Below are 14,952 nucleotides of genomic sequence, written 5' to 3'. Positions count from 1 at the left end.
GTGTTGGTGTTTGATGGCGGTCATGTCGGCGCCTGATGCGTCCGCGTGCGAGAGCACGCGATGGAGTGACATGGACGTGAGATCTGAGACCACGACTTCTGGCTATCACAAGCGAGGTTGCTTATCGGACCCCTCGATGCCCGTCGCGGTGGAAGAATTTCTTGCGAGTCGGAGTCAATACAACAACACTCACTCATCCTACCAAATTCCTATTAAATACAATTCCAGCCAACATGGCCACGACCAACGGCGTCACCAATGGCGACCTGCCTGCGCCTCCTCATAAAACATTCGACACCATTCTCGTGCTTGACTTTGGGTCGCAATACACGCATCTCATCACGCGTCGGCTTAGAGAGCTCAATGTCTACTCAGAAATGCTGCCGTGCACGCAGAAGCTGAAAGACCTCGACTTCAAGCCGAAAGGCATCATTCTCTCTGGTGGACCGTACTCTGTCTACGCTCCTGACGCTCCACACGTTGACGACGCCATCTTCGACCTCGACGTTCCCATTCTCGGCATCTGCTATGGCCTGCAAGAGCTCGCCTGGCACTTTGGAAAGGGCGTTGCTGCAGGCGAAAAGAGAGAGTATGGCAAGGCCACGCTGCAATTGCAGAAGCACGCAGACAAAAACTCCCACATCGATCAACTATTCGAAGGGTTAGAGAATGAGGTGGTCTGGATGTCGCACGGCGACAAAGTGTCGAAGCTGCCCGACAACTTCCACACAATTGCCAGCACTGCCAATGCACCATTCGCCGGCATTGCACATGACACAAAGCACCTCTACGGTATTCAATTCCATCCAGAAGTGTCGCACACCCCCAAGGGCATTACATTGATCAAGAACTTTGCTGTGGGAATCTGTAAAGCGCAGACGAACTGGACAATGGGCGCATTTGTGGATCAGGAAGTTGCCCGAATCAGGAGCCTGGTCGGTGACAAGCAGCAGGTCATCGGTGCTGTCAGTGGAGGCGTCGACTCTACTGTAGCCGCCAAGCTGATGCAAACTGCGATCGGTGATCGCTTCCACGCAGTCATGGTTGACAATGGCTGCTTGCGCTTGAACGAGGCCAAGGAAGTTGAAGCAACTCTCAAGGAAGGTCTCAAGGTCAACTTGACAGTCATCGACGCCAAGGATCGTTTCCTCGGAAAGCTCTCCGGTGTCTCAGACCCAGAGAGGAAGCGCAAGATTATTGGCAACGAGTTCATCGAAATCTTCCAGGAGGAAGCAAAGAAGATCGCCGCCGCCGCCGAGAACACGGAACGTGCTGGCAAAGTCGAATGGTTCTTGCAAGGCACTCTGTACCCGGACGTCATCGAGTCCATTTCGTTCAAGGGACCTAGTGCCACGATCAAGACACACCACAACGTTGGCGGTCTTCCTGAGAAGATGGATCTCAAGCTCATCGAGCCTCTTCGTGAACTATTCAAGGATGAGGTCCGCGCTCTTGGTACCGAGCTCGGTATTCCAGAGAATCTAGTCTGGCGACACCCCTTCCCTGGTCCTGGACTCGCAATCCGCATCATCGGCGAAGTCACTCCTGACCGAATTCGCATCGCTCAAGAAGCGGACAAGATCTGGATTGAGGAGATCAGGAAGGCTGGCTTTTACCGAGAGATCTCTCAAGCGTACGCAGCAGTCCTCGGCGTCAAGTCCGTGGCTGTGGTTGGTGATCAGAGATTGCATGGCGAGATTGTGCATTTGAGAGCCGTGCAAACCACAGATTTCATGACCGCCAACGTCTTCACGGGGGCGCCGATGGACTGGTTCGCGAGCGTCAGCGATCGCATTGCCAACGAAGTGCAAGGCGTGGCGAGAGTGGTGTATGAGACGACCAGCAAGCCTCCTGCCACGATCGAACTGGAGTAGGGAAAGATAGGTACATTGACTTGGTAAAGAACCTAGCGAGGCGTTTGGGCGATGAAAACATGGTGCGTTAGAGCAAGGATACATAGACCGAAGGACAAGGCTACGATCCAATGATACCCCAGGAATGAATTTTGATTTGATCAGATGCGTCTGCAGTCACTCTCAATACTGAGCTACGGCTTGTGGCAATTCGATCGTTTGTGTATTTTTGTGGCTATGAAAACAGGCGGACAGGCAGTTCTTGCAAGCCAATCGGCTACAGCCGGAGCTAAGACACGTCGGCGTGCACGCACTCTCTTCTTGTACGTACTGGAGGTACGCACGCGCCAAGCTTACCTCTCCAGGTTCACATGTTCTTGTATCGCAAACATGGTCATGTTTGCGATGCCCAAGTCGGTCTGACCATAAGGATCGCGGCTTGGACGATCTACAACATTCGACCTACACAACGCCGACCGTGCGCCTTCAAGTCACGCTCATTCGAACTCGCCCGCGAAGATGGTCCTCCGTCCGGCTGCTGCCCAAGATGTCATAGTCGGCATGGCATCCATGTATTGAAACGACATTTCGCGATGAACATGTCGTGCTGTGATGCAGTCGACTCCACCAGTGAAAGCCGTGCTCAGCGGGCGTTCCTGAACATCCAAGCCATTTCTGTGGATCATGACGACAAATTGTGATGTCACCTCCAAGTGAAAGTTCCACGGTTTTAATAGCAGTCTCGTGCTCCATTCCACTGCTCTGCATCTTTGCTCACACACACGAATTCGAACGTCAAAAGCTTCTTCCGACACCTTTCGCAACTTCTCGATCACCGCATATCACCATGTCTTCTCAATCCAACGTTGGTGACCGCCGCACATACGAGGCTGGCGACCAGGTACGCATTACTCCACCACCCCTCCTTCACGAGACCAGGTCACTGACTCTTTTCTCCAGAGAAACTACAAGGACTCCGAGCTTCGCGAGGCCGATCGCTACAACGAGGGCAAGGAGAACTCGCACAAGCCAAATGACCCAAAGGACGAGCGCTCCATCGCCAACCGCCTAGCGAACGAGGAGAAGAAGGAGAAGGAGTCAGAGGGTGAGAAGGACCAGGAGACTCTGGAGAGCAAGATTGATTCAACGAAGCCAGTAAGTCAACGTGTACACAGCCGCTTCACTAAAGCACGCCAATACTGACACATTCTCCTCCTACCAGGCCATCAACCACGGCAACGAGCCATCAAAGGGCGCTAAGATTGACCAAGAACTCAAGGAGGAAGAGGAGGCCGAGCTCAAGAAGAAGGGCAACTTCGGTCCAGCTGCTGCGAACTAAACCCTTCATGAACCCATTTCCAACAGCACTTTACCACAATTCAGCATTGGCGTAAGGAAACAGGGCATTGGGCTACCTACTGCGCTTGGGACCGGCGCTTTACGATTAGATGTGTAGATGACAGCTTCATTCGAGCATGAGCATAATAAATGCTTGCTGGCATATGACTTGCCCTCGATGTAATACAAGACATTGGACACTTGTCAAGACATTACCATTTTCTTTTTTCTCTCTTGTGTCATGGCTTGCGTGCCTATACTTTTCACAGCTGACCAAATCCTATGCCTTTGATGAATTGTAGCTTTCCGCTACTTCGACCGACGTTCCAACGCCCACGAACTCGCAGCTATCGCTCCCCCGAATTCGCATGATGTCGAGCGAGCCCATCAAGTAAGAAGTAAGAAGAGTGTTCAAGCGATTCTCAACAACATCACGACTCGCGTCTCTCACCTCCTCCCTTTCCGACCGACATCCACCCCATCAACCTCCAACAACTCCACAAATTTCCTCGGAATACACACAACCGCAAACCACTCCTCACTGTCTCTCCTATGATCCCACCAATCCAATCCCTGCGTTGCACAGTCCGTCGAGAAGACCACACACTCCCAGCCTGGTGATCTCAAAATTGGGAACCTGATCCTTTCGGCTTCACCTGTAATACTTCTGGCATCACCGCTCCCTCCCGCGACCTCCACGTACTCCCATTCGAATTTACTTAGGTCAATTCTATATGTCCGGACATCACTTCTTCGCTTTTTGTATAATCTTCTGCGATGTTCTGAGGAGGCCCAGGTGGATGATGTGGTTGTTGATATCAGGAAGGGCCGGGACGGGGCTCCATATTCTTCGGTATGTTCTTCCGAAGTGTTTGATGAGGAGGATGATAAAGAAGAGGATGATGATAGTAAAGAACGCTCACTTGGCGAAGTGAAGTGCCGATCAAGTGTCGCAGTAGAAATGATATCCTCCCAAGAAGCTCCCGTATGAGTTCCCGTATCGAAATCGCCCGAAGACGAACTGGCCCGAATATGTGATGTGCTGTCTGTGACGCGGTAGAGGTATTGCGGATTAGGCGGTGGTGGAATTGTATGTGTGATCGGCATATTTAGTTGACGTGGCTGCAAGAGAGGTGAAAGAGGAGGGGAAGGACGCGCAATTGTCTGCTGATGAATAGTACCAGCTGAAGTCTCCAATGTCCTTCACCTACCCAAGCCACTTCTCACTCCTCCCCGACATAACTCCCCGGCTGACCAGCCTATTGGACACTGTTCATCCGAATGTGGCATTCCAGTCACACGACGACGACAAGGCTCATCGTGAGCTCAAAGCTCTATAAGCCTACAAGATTCAAACGAGCGTTATCAAACTTCTGGAACTGCCGGAGACAACATCATGATGATTCCCGGGACTGCTCGGCAATGGTGATGCTATCCTGGTATCTGGGAACTTGTCGTCAGTGCTTTAGGACACCGCTCCGATACATTCTGGCGTTGTGACTGGCCCCGATAAGGAAGCTCGGATTTGGAGAGAGGGAGATGCTAGCGGTGTTGGTCCTCTCGCGAGACCCCCGTATTCTAGCTTTGCGGATCTGTTTCCGCTTTCTGGGACACCCTGGTCGGAGAACTGGCGGGCCTTGCTCTCGGCCGGTGCTGCTGGTGATGCCGATGACGATCGGACCGAGTTCAATGTTTCGGGTGATCAGTGGTGCTCGTACTTTCCAAAGTGAAATGAGTGCAAAGTCGAGGATGACCTGTTCAGAACTTCAGATCAAGCCGGCACTCTGTGGTTGTCGTGCTTGCCCTATCTCGATAGACTTCATGTCATTGTCTTGTCGTGTTCTTCCGCGTACATTCCCGCCCTGCCAATACCCCTCCCAATTGAACTTGACGCATTCGTCGCCCCAGCTCCACCAACCAGCAACAAGGTGTCTGGCAAAGACTTCTAGCACATTTCCGTTGGTTCCGACCAATCTTTGAATCATCTCCTTCAAGCATGGCTTCCTCGAATGCAGATCTGGCACAGCTATCATAACTCTGCGCTTGGCTTCTCCAGACGCTGTCGTATCGACGGGCCTCTTCTTACCAACGAGAAGTACCTCGTAAGGCTTCTTCCCATTCCAGATACCCCCAAGCGGCGTGACAGGCTCTCCGTGTACTGTAGTCTTCAACCAGATCCATTCTTCATACAAATTGACACCCCAGTGCTCAAAGAGACCACCCGGACCAAGTACCAGGGTTCGTATGGCGGGTTTATTCGTGATCCAGACGCCTACATGACCTGTCCCCGAAAGTAAACGAGATATACTCATGTTCAACAGTAAATCTGAAATATCTTGCAAAGTCGAAATCGTTGCATATGAAGTTCCTGGAGTCTTGTGTGTCCGCTTCACTGAACGATTCGGCCAAGGAGGATCCATGAGAATGAAGTCGAACTTGAGCTTTTGCTGCTCGACTATATCGTGAAACATTTCAGTATTCGAGCAATTTGCCAAACAGAAAGTCGCATCCGCTGGTATCCGGAACCCATAGTGTGTGGAGCTGGCAGTGTTCAAATCGTGATGCGTCAACATCATCGTGCCAGCGTTTCTGCTGTGGTTCCAAAGATGGGACCCGGGCTCGTAGTCGCCGTCCTCAAAGTCTTCCTCTCTTCCAAAGCGGACCTCCGGAGGTGTGAGACATGGCTGCGTTATGTTGCTGAGAAAGTTTGTGGGCAATTCGCTGCTCTGAGCTTCGGCGAAAATATCACTTGCCTTACGCTTAGCATTGCTCACACCTCTGGACGAGACGAAAGGTCGCTCTTGGCACCAACCATCTTTGTGGCAAGACCGAACCTCGTCTAGAGCTCGCTGGAGCAAAATATGGTACTCTTGGTGTAGAAAATCGTCCGCGGCATTGCTTGCAAGGCTTTTGACAGTTCTTGTATTGTTGCATTTCTGAGCCGGGAAAGGCGTTTCCAACGCTGCCACTGACAGCAAGAAATCCGTGCAAGGCTCCTCTTCCGTGCTTTGCGCTACTGTAATTGATCGCGGGATATCAATCAGGATAATGGTCTTTTCCGCATTCTGCCAAAGAATGTCAGACGCCATTATGCCATTTCCAGAGACACATGTACTGATCGGGACACTGCAAGTCAAGGCACCCTCCTGCCATGGTGCGGTCGTGCTTGCTGATGTGAGGCGTACTGGAGGGAAGGCAAGAGGAAGGAATTCGCTCTCAGACAAAATTCGCAGCTGGATGGTGATTATGCAGAGTTATTGACTTTGTTATCTACATTCCTTGTCCGCCTTCAGGTCACGATATGCTTTACATCCACCACGTCAACACCACGATCGCCAAAGCGCTTGCCCATCCAACCTTTCCTCTCAATCTCCCTCCATTCCCCGAATACGCAAAGTCTTGACATTTGTCTCCCCAACCTCGGTTCAATCTTGTGGAAGCGTCACCCAACAAGAAGCTCTTCACGCTGAACGCAGCAACGTTGCATTGACCATCGCTGACGCAGCTATATGCATACCACGGCCGGGTGTTCTTTCCTTCAGAAGCAGAAATCTCGATGGCGATTTCGCAGTTCTGCCCAGAGTACAGCTGGAATAGTCGAGCTGCCGTGTTGTCTGGCAGATCGTCCTCTTCACTGCCTTGTGAGCGCGACACCGGAAAGCTTTGCTGATAATAGACTTGACTGTAGTTTGCCGCGGGGTCGAAAGCTTCTCGGTTCGACAGGACATAATGTACGACGGAAGGATCGCCCGACGTTGTGAAGCCTGTGGGCACCGTGAACGTGTTGTTTCCGCTGTCGGAGCCTCGGAAGACTTCATCGAGATTGAAGCAATGATTCAAGATAGGAATGCCGGCAGTGGTGAATGTTATCGCTCCGACTTCTGACGCATTAGAAGGAGATGCGCAGCTTTCCCTGATAGCTGGCGAAAAAGCGATTGTCAGGTTCGATGACTGTGCTTGTCCGTGGGGAGAAAAGACAAGAATTGACCACAGCACTAAGCCTCGAAGGTTCCGCATCGCGAGTGGTGAATTGCGGGCCACGGGGGCGATCAAGACTAAGTCCTGGAGGTCTGGTCTGAAAGTCCAGCGGTACAATGTTTGGAGGTGTACAGAATAGATTGCCAGAGGAGAGAGAACTTTGAACATGGCCACCTCGCCAAGATGCCGGTCATGCTTTTTTATTAGCTGACGGATTAATATGCATGATCGAAATGTCGCGCGACCAAGAGCGAAGCGCTTCCCATCGATGCATGTGATCCTGTTTTACCGCTTCAGTGAGTGCTACGCCCTTCGGGTCATCGCTTGCCTCAGAATGCGGAGCACATCTGCAATGAATGCATAGGCAAACCACGAGCACAACCAACGGGCGGGCACCATTGGAGTGCGAAACTGTATCACGATCATGCTGCCCAGAGTCTCTGGGGGTTGGTCGCTCATTACCGTATACAGCAGGCCAGCGCGCTTGGCTCTGGGGCATCGAAGTAGACGTCTAACCTACCTTGACCCTAGCGTCTGTGCCGCAATATTGCAGCCATTGCCCAAAGGGCCGCTTTTTGAGAAGTTCAAGGAAAATGACGTGACGCAGAGACCTATGGTCAAGAAGACTGTTCCCAAAATTATCGTCGCAGGAATATGCAGAGGTTGGTACCCAGAAAGGCTTTTCGAATAACGCCAGAGCGTGACGATCATTGGCACCCGTGGACGCGAAAGTCCAACACCAGGATTCTTGAGGCCACAGGCCAAGACCCGAGTCAGGAGAGGTTGTATGCACTGCGTTTGGCACGCGTTGTACCACGAGCCTCACGGACACCTCGATGTCAGGCAGAAGCAAGAAGCGTCCAGGAGTATGTAGTCCCAGCAAGCAAAATTAGCCCCAAGTTCACTCTTTCTCATCAGTCCCAGAAGAAGTCGCCAACACCTTCCATCTCTTTCCCGGCTCTACAGGTGACCCATAGGAACGTTAGCCATGGCGTTGGCGTTGAATACGCTTGGTGCTATCGCCTCCGACGATGTAAAGTGATGGCCGCAGGCGGAAGCCTCGTGGACGAAGGAGGACCAAGTCAGTGGGTGGATGGAAAGAATCGATGGAGGCGAGTGGTCTGTCTGTACAGCGTAGTGTGCAGTGTGCTGGCGGGCAAAGCTGGGTTGGGGAGGTAGTGTCGTGACTGGCGCACCAATCAATGCAATGTCATTCAGCCCGGAACGGAACAACGTGTAAGCATCGCTTCCGAGACAAAATGCAGGTGATGAGATGCGGCTCTTCCGCGCGCGCGGCCTCGGTTCAAGCTTTCGGCTTTGAGATCGTCATTGTCGTCTGCCGCACTGCCGTCCGGTTATCGCACTGCACTATTGCCAGCGACCTCTTGTGCCCATACCTACCATTCCGCACATATCTCCCCTTCGCCGCGACCTCATACACAGCAAGACCATCGGAACTACTGACATGACCCGGGCATAAACAAACCAATTCAGCCACCGGAAATAGCGTTTGATCCGATGTCGCCAGCACGATCGCCCTGATATCCTGTACTTCCCGAGCACGTCGACGAACAACATACCACCAAACGCTGATCGATGACCACACTGGCCTCTGGGCAGCATGCCAGCCATGTCACAACACCGTCGACCCACGAACCACATACGATGAAACCGAATGTCCCTGGAGTGTGCCCGACGGACGAGGAAACGATCATCCCGAGACAAGCACCCGAAGGGCAGCGAAAGATTCCAAAACAGAGCTGGGAATATGTCGTACGATCTGGCGTCGCAGGTGGACTGGCAGCTTGCGCGGCAAAGACGGTCGTAGCGCCCCTCGATCGCGTTAAGATCCTCTTCCAGGCGAACAATCCAAGATTCGAGAAGTACATTGGGTCGTGGAGTGGCGCTGCGAAGGCGATACGAGACATCCACGCTTCAAGTGGAGTGGGTGGGCTCTTCAGAGGTCACTCAGCCACCCTTTTGCGTATCTTCCCGTATGGAGGGATCAAGTTCCTGGCCTATGAGCAAATACGCGCAGTGGTGATACCTACAAAAGCGCACGAGACACCACAACGAAGATTTGCGGCAGGCAGTCTGGCCGGGATATGTTCCGTCTTCTGCACGTATCCATTGGAAGTGATACGCGTGCGACTTGCTTTCGAAACGAAATCCAGCAAACGTGTCACAGTACGGCAGATATGCAGAAAGATATACCTAGAGCGCCCGCCTGAGCCGGTGCCCACAAATACTGCCACGATGCCAAAGCCGGTGGCAGCAACAGTAGAAGCAACACAGGCCGCTATACGGACTGCCACGCCCGCGAGTGGGCTGAGCAACTTCTTCAGAGGGTTCACACCCACGCTCTGGGGCATGATACCCTACGCTGGGGCCTCATTCCTCACACACGATGCAGCAGGCGACTTCATGCGAATACCAGCACTCGCGCCCTATACAGTCCTGCCTCGTAACGAACGATCAGAAAACCAGCTCGCACCTGGGAAACCGCCACCTTTGCGGGCATGGGCGGAACTATCTACGGGAGCGTTTGCAGGTTTTGTGAGCCAGACAGTGTCATATCCTCTCGAAGTCATTCGCAGGAGAATGCAAGTTGGAGGAGTGGTCGGTGATGGACATCGACTGACAATGATCGAGGTTGCGAGGAGCATACAAGCTGACAAAGGCTTCAAAGGCTTTTTCGTGGGACTTGGAATTGGATATGTGAAGGTGATACCCATGGTCGCGACGAGCTTCTATGTTTACGAGAGGATGAAGACATACTTTGGCATCTGAGAGGGGAACAGAAGCGGAAGGCTTGAACATGAAATGTACAGAGATTGAATGGCCTGGGACACATTTGTCCGAGAGCCCTCAGGCTACCGAAAAGCTGAACATCGAATGGCACTTGTTCAGGGAAGCGAAGATACAGGAAAAGTACCTTGAGGGCCAACACAAGACAGAACACGATGCAGCAGATAAGCCATTTTAACAAGATTTATTGATATTGTGGAAGACGTCTTTTTCAGTCCACGTCTACATTTATCGAGCTTTCTTTGATACCATTTCAACCACTTCAAATACAGCCACCAGCGTCGACTTCCGGCTACGGCATAATTCCTACACTGACCTGACACTGACAAGGGGCAACAGCATGATTGTAAAGTGGCAATATCGCTGTCTCGTTGCCTACAAGTCGAGCTGCGAATGTGACTGTGATATTGTTAGTGTCGTTTAGGTATTTGTCAGGACGATATGGCCCTAATTAAGACCTGTACAATAGCGTAAAGATCTATTCGAATTGTGATCCCAATGCTAGCCTGGTAAGCATTCATGCTCTTACTGATACAGTAGCCACAACAGATAAACTATATTGTACAACGATTGGCTTGTAGACATTTCTGTTCGTGAAACTTTTGGATGACGCTGCGATTCGTGACTTGTGGTGACTGTACGTTAATCGTAGGAAAGCTGGTAACGACACGATGGCTACCGACTGATCCCAGCATCACATTCGCACATCGGACGAAGTCGGTCCTTGAAGCATGTGGGTGTGGTCTACAGCTACTCTGATTTGTGTGCATGTGTGTCGGGAACTAGTTATATTGCAGGACTGGGATCAGACTCTTGTCGCTGATTGAGGATGAAAAGTTGCGTGATTTGCAGCTGTTTACAATTGCTTTGAGCTGAGCAAGACACTACTTGGCTTCGATATTGGGCAGAAGTTAGACGGCAGAGAACTGGCAAGAGCCTCACGGCGATCGGCCTTACAATAAGATACAGAGATGTAGGATGTGGTAATTACAGTAGATACTCTCGCGGAGTCGGTGAGACGTTCGCCATGGAGGAGAGGGTTGGAGGTAAGAGCGAGCATCTCGCATGGCAGTAGCGCTAAAAATAGATTCCCAGACTGGAAGCGAGGTTCACACTCACAAACTACACTTTCACGTCATCATACCATATCTCGACCAAAAATGATCCAATTGACACGATTTCTTCAGCTGTGTGCTCTCCGGGAGCAAAAGAATCGTTGAAGCGGGTGGGATTCGAACCCACGAGGCAAAGCCACTGCGGAGAATGCTTAGACAGGCCTAAACGCAGCTCCATAACCACTCGGACACCACTCCAGATATGGTTGAAAGTATGTGCCGAGAGATCTCCGTACTGGATATGAAGACTCAACACGCAGAGATAAGCTAGAAAAGCTAGCCAGAAGAACTTTTGTGGTTCCACGGGAAAGCTGAACTCAGAAAGAGCTCAGCACGCGAGCTGTTGGAAGGAAAGCGGGAGTGACTCCAACCGCGATTTTCAGGGACGCAACAACGACACCACACTCCTGGACCTTGCTCTTAACAGGCAAACGCTCAACCGATTGGCATCTCGTGGCTGTGAAGAGCGTCTATCATGACTTGGTATCTATAACTCGGCAATTGTACAAGCTCGCTACATTCAATGGCATTGGTAGACTTTGCCACGTCTGAGTTGATCCACGTGCAGCAATGCTGTGAGCACATGTCACACCTCAACGCAGCAACACCTTGCAAGATGCAGTGCTGGAGCACGACTAAGTTGTGATGGACTAGTCATGCTCGTCGTCATTCGGTTCAGGGTGCAGAGAGTTTACAGCGTTCATTCACGTGCGGTTGTAACGTTGAGAGTTTGATGGACATTGCGCTCGTGCTATCCCATCTACTGACTTGACAGGCACATCGTCGTCACACATATGATGTAGAAGGCAAGACTTGGACGCATTGCACAAGGCAAAGAGCGACGGGAAACGACGGAAGTGGTGCGACTACTGTGAAGCTCTCGACCTTCCTTCCGTCAGGGTACAGACGTGTACAAAGTGGCAGTACCTCTCACGTCCAGGACCCTGGTGACGCCAGCACGGCTTCCAACATGCAGCCTCGTGCGTGGTTCAGGGCGGCAGATCAAACGTCCAAGAAATGCCATCTCACCTGCACCATCCCACCCACAGCAATCTGAGGTGAGCATCCTATTTCCCCAGATTCGAGGAAGATTGCATTATACTCAAGGGGCTGGCAGTCGTCGCCATCGGCTGCCATCTGGATGTGCGCAGAGGCTGGTCGGGGTGCGACGGCGTGCACGAAGAGCAAAAGAGCGGTGACTGCCACGCGCGCCGTGCTAAGACCAGCCAGCACCAAGTTAGCTGCATGAGGCCTAGTCATGATGCACTGCCATTCGACGGGCGCTTCCATGCGGGCGTGCAGCAGCAGCAGCGCAGCAGCGGCATCCTGCTCGTTCGGACCTGAGGCAGCGCGCGCCTACAGCAGCACACCCCGGGCCAGCCGATGTCCGCAGCTGGCCGACAGGGCGCTGTTTCGCACAGCGACTGGCGGCACTGCCGACGAGACGCTGGCGCACGCCGCGATGGGGAGGGCATAGCGTGTTGGGCACGGAGCAGGCCTGGCGGTGGAGGGGTCTCACGCAGCGCCGTCCACACCGCGCGCGCGCCCATTCTTCGCTCGACAGTTGTTGGGCTGCGCCGAGATGCAGACAGTCCTTGTTGCGATGAACGCACTGCTGGGCCTAAAGTTGTCGCAAGGCAGAGATCGGGCGTCGTCGAGGCCCGCGACTTGGACGGTGACCTGCAGCAGGGTGGACCTTCGCGAATTGCGCAGCGTTTCGCATTGGACGGCGACGGTGGCGATGCGTGGAACTAGGCGTGCGCTAGACCGGGAACAGCATAGCATGGGTGGTGGGCGTGCATGGGCTGTTGGCCTTCACACCACTTGATGAAACCAGCCTTCCCACTCGACTCTTCCCGACCCAGCCCTTGACTACCACTCTGCCACTGCCACCACGACCCGACTCCATCTGCCTCTCTGCACCGCGCACTGTACCTATACCACCTCTCGCACGCTTTCGATACCCCAAACGCAGCTTCATTCTTCGCTCCAACGATCGCATTCCGGAAACGGCGGATTCGACTTTTGCCACCGGACCCTCGACACACAAAACGCACGCTCGGACTCTGTTTTGCCCGTCCCTATTGCTGCCAACTCAATCTCCGGCTCAGCTCCTACAACAACAACACCACTCCGCCACTTCATTCATCCTCAGCATTACTCGACAACATGGCTAGCTATCACTACGGGATGCCGACCTACCACCAGACCACCGCCACCCACACACAGAACCACCACGGCCACCACGGTCGCAGTCGTCGGGGACCGAGAGTGTCATCGCAGAATGCGCACCGACAATACAAGGCTCAGCGCAGTCCCAAGGAGGAGGCACCGCAAGTGCAGACATACAGCGAGTACCTGCGTGTGCTGGAGGCCGCACGAGGCTTCGAATTTGACGATGACGAGGTCTTCTGCCCCTTCAACCTCCTGACCGAGGATGATGTAAGTCTTCGGACTCCATGTCATCTCCGAGCCCCAGCTAACATCCCTTTGCAGCTGCAATCAATTCACTCCTCATCTGCGTCGGACAGAGGCTCGCTCTCCTCGGGCTCGCCTTCCGGCTCACCGTTGCAGACGCAGGTGCAGCCCACACCCTCGCTACTGCTGCCTACCCTCCCACAGTCATACACCCCAGTGAACTACCACCAGGCGCAATCTAAGCTTCACCAACCCATGGCGCAGCGCACTCGCAATGCGATTCCTATTGTGGATCCATCCACGCGCTCTGCGTCGAGCGTCTCGCCAGGCCGACAAGTGCAGCAGCAGTACCAGCGCCGCTGGTAAGCGGCCTGCCGTACTGCCACGGTAATGCTTCCCTCAAGCGTTCTGCGTTGTCGGGCTGGCGAGCCTCTCCGCTCCGGCACACGGTGTGCGACCGTGTGTTGGCACAATACTTTCTCCAATTCCTCGACTCCAGCGATACCTTGTACAAACTACTACGGCAACTTAGATTGAAAGCGGAAGCCCGGCTCTTCCCTTTTGCTCCCCATCTTGGACAATGGCGTTACAGCAGCAAGCATTATGAAGTACGACTCTCGCATCAACGGCAACGGCATCTTCTTCTTCATCTGGACTATATAAACCACCAATACTTTTTTGACATTTGGCGCGCGCGCGAAAGCAAAGCGAAACGATGACTACACGGATCTGGATATCACGCGGACGGCTGGCTATTTTCCAATCATCGTCAACTATCTCCCACCCCCAACCAAGCATATTGTCTCGGGAAACACGTTTGGGTGTTCGGAATCTCTTCTTCCCCTGTTCATCTTGATCTTTGTTTTTAAACCTCTTTTTGTTTGGGACACATCTGGCGAGGTGTCGTCTTGTTTGCGGTACGGGAAAGCGGTGGGCGAAACTTGAGAAGACTGTCACGAAAAACAGCAAGCGAAGCGCGGGAAAATTATCCAATATACCTCTTTGCATCATATCATGAATAAATCAGCTCTTGTTTTACGGAGGCGGAGTAGAAATGGAAATCTGGTGGTGGGGAAATTCATGGCCTAGTTGACAACTATCACACGCAGAACGGCGATTTCTGGTGTTGAGTTGTGGCCTGTCTTGCTTGGATTGTTTTGCGAAAGCGCGCATGGTGTTACTGTGAGCGAAACTACTTCCGGGAAAGAGATATGAGATATACCATCGTTGTTCTACTGTTCACATGTATCCAATTTCTTCTGTCATTCTATTGCGATTCCTGCCAGCTACAAGGTGACGAACTTCCTGCGACGACAGTGAGGCGCACGACCTCCTGTTCCGGCCCACCCAACCGAAGCTTCGGTGCATAGGCTTGGGTCAAAAGACCAGCTGACTTACTGTACCGACTGACCAAATGGGTCGAGCTTCGGAGTATGCGCTGG

At 52.7% G+C, this 14,952-nt stretch overlaps 6 protein-coding genes across 6 annotated transcripts; 4 read left to right on the top strand and 2 right to left on the bottom strand.

The window, feature by feature from the left end:
• Positions 1–233: 233 nt before the first annotated feature.
• CKM354_000515900 (GMP synthase (glutamine-hydrolyzing)) lies at positions 234–1,874 on the top strand (the record flags this gene model as incomplete). The annotated part of the gene is made up of 1 exon (XM_044800422.1): positions 234–1,874. One exon carries the CDS (start codon positions 234–236, stop codon positions 1,872–1,874), a length of 1,641 nt encoding a protein of 546 aa, XP_044656357.1.
• Positions 1,875–2,700: 826 nt separating this feature from the next.
• CKM354_000515800 (uncharacterized protein) lies at positions 2,701–3,192 on the top strand (the record flags this gene model as incomplete). Its single annotated transcript, XM_044800421.1, has 3 exons — positions 2,701–2,754; positions 2,814–3,008; positions 3,076–3,192. 3 exons carry the CDS (start codon positions 2,701–2,703, stop codon positions 3,190–3,192), a joined length of 366 nt encoding a protein of 121 aa, XP_044656356.1.
• A 1,765-nt stretch (positions 3,193–4,957) lies between these two features.
• CKM354_000515700 (uncharacterized protein) lies at positions 4,958–6,280 on the bottom strand (the record flags this gene model as incomplete). The annotated part of the gene is made up of 1 exon (XM_044800420.1): positions 4,958–6,280. One exon carries the CDS (start codon positions 6,278–6,280, stop codon positions 4,958–4,960), a length of 1,323 nt encoding a protein of 440 aa, XP_044656355.1.
• A 217-nt stretch (positions 6,281–6,497) lies between these two features.
• CKM354_000515600 (uncharacterized protein) lies at positions 6,498–7,208 on the bottom strand (the record flags this gene model as incomplete). The annotated part of the gene is made up of 1 exon (XM_044800419.1): positions 6,498–7,208. One exon carries the CDS (start codon positions 7,206–7,208, stop codon positions 6,498–6,500), a length of 711 nt encoding a protein of 236 aa, XP_044656354.1.
• Positions 7,209–8,765: 1,557 nt separating this feature from the next.
• CKM354_000515500 (coenzyme A transporter) lies at positions 8,766–9,959 on the top strand (the record flags this gene model as incomplete). Its single annotated transcript, XM_044800418.1, has 1 exon — positions 8,766–9,959. One exon carries the CDS (start codon positions 8,766–8,768, stop codon positions 9,957–9,959), a length of 1,194 nt encoding a protein of 397 aa, XP_044656353.1.
• Positions 9,960–13,261: 3,302 nt separating this feature from the next.
• CKM354_000515400 (uncharacterized protein) lies at positions 13,262–13,876 on the top strand (the record flags this gene model as incomplete). Its single annotated transcript, XM_044800417.1, has 2 exons — positions 13,262–13,534; positions 13,589–13,876. The coding sequence occupies 2 exons, from the start codon at positions 13,262–13,264 to the stop codon at positions 13,874–13,876; spliced, it is 561 nt and encodes a 186-aa protein (XP_044656352.1).
• Positions 13,877–14,952: the final 1,076 nt, after the last annotated feature.

Source organism: Cercospora kikuchii, assembly GCF_019650295.1.
Source record: "Cercospora kikuchii DNA, contig_00003, whole genome shotgun sequence".
Lineage (NCBI taxonomy): Eukaryota > Fungi > Ascomycota > Dothideomycetes > Mycosphaerellales > Mycosphaerellaceae > Cercospora > Cercospora kikuchii.
Note: the sequence above shows the minus strand (reverse complement) of the source record. Positions and strands in the feature narration are given on the sequence as shown.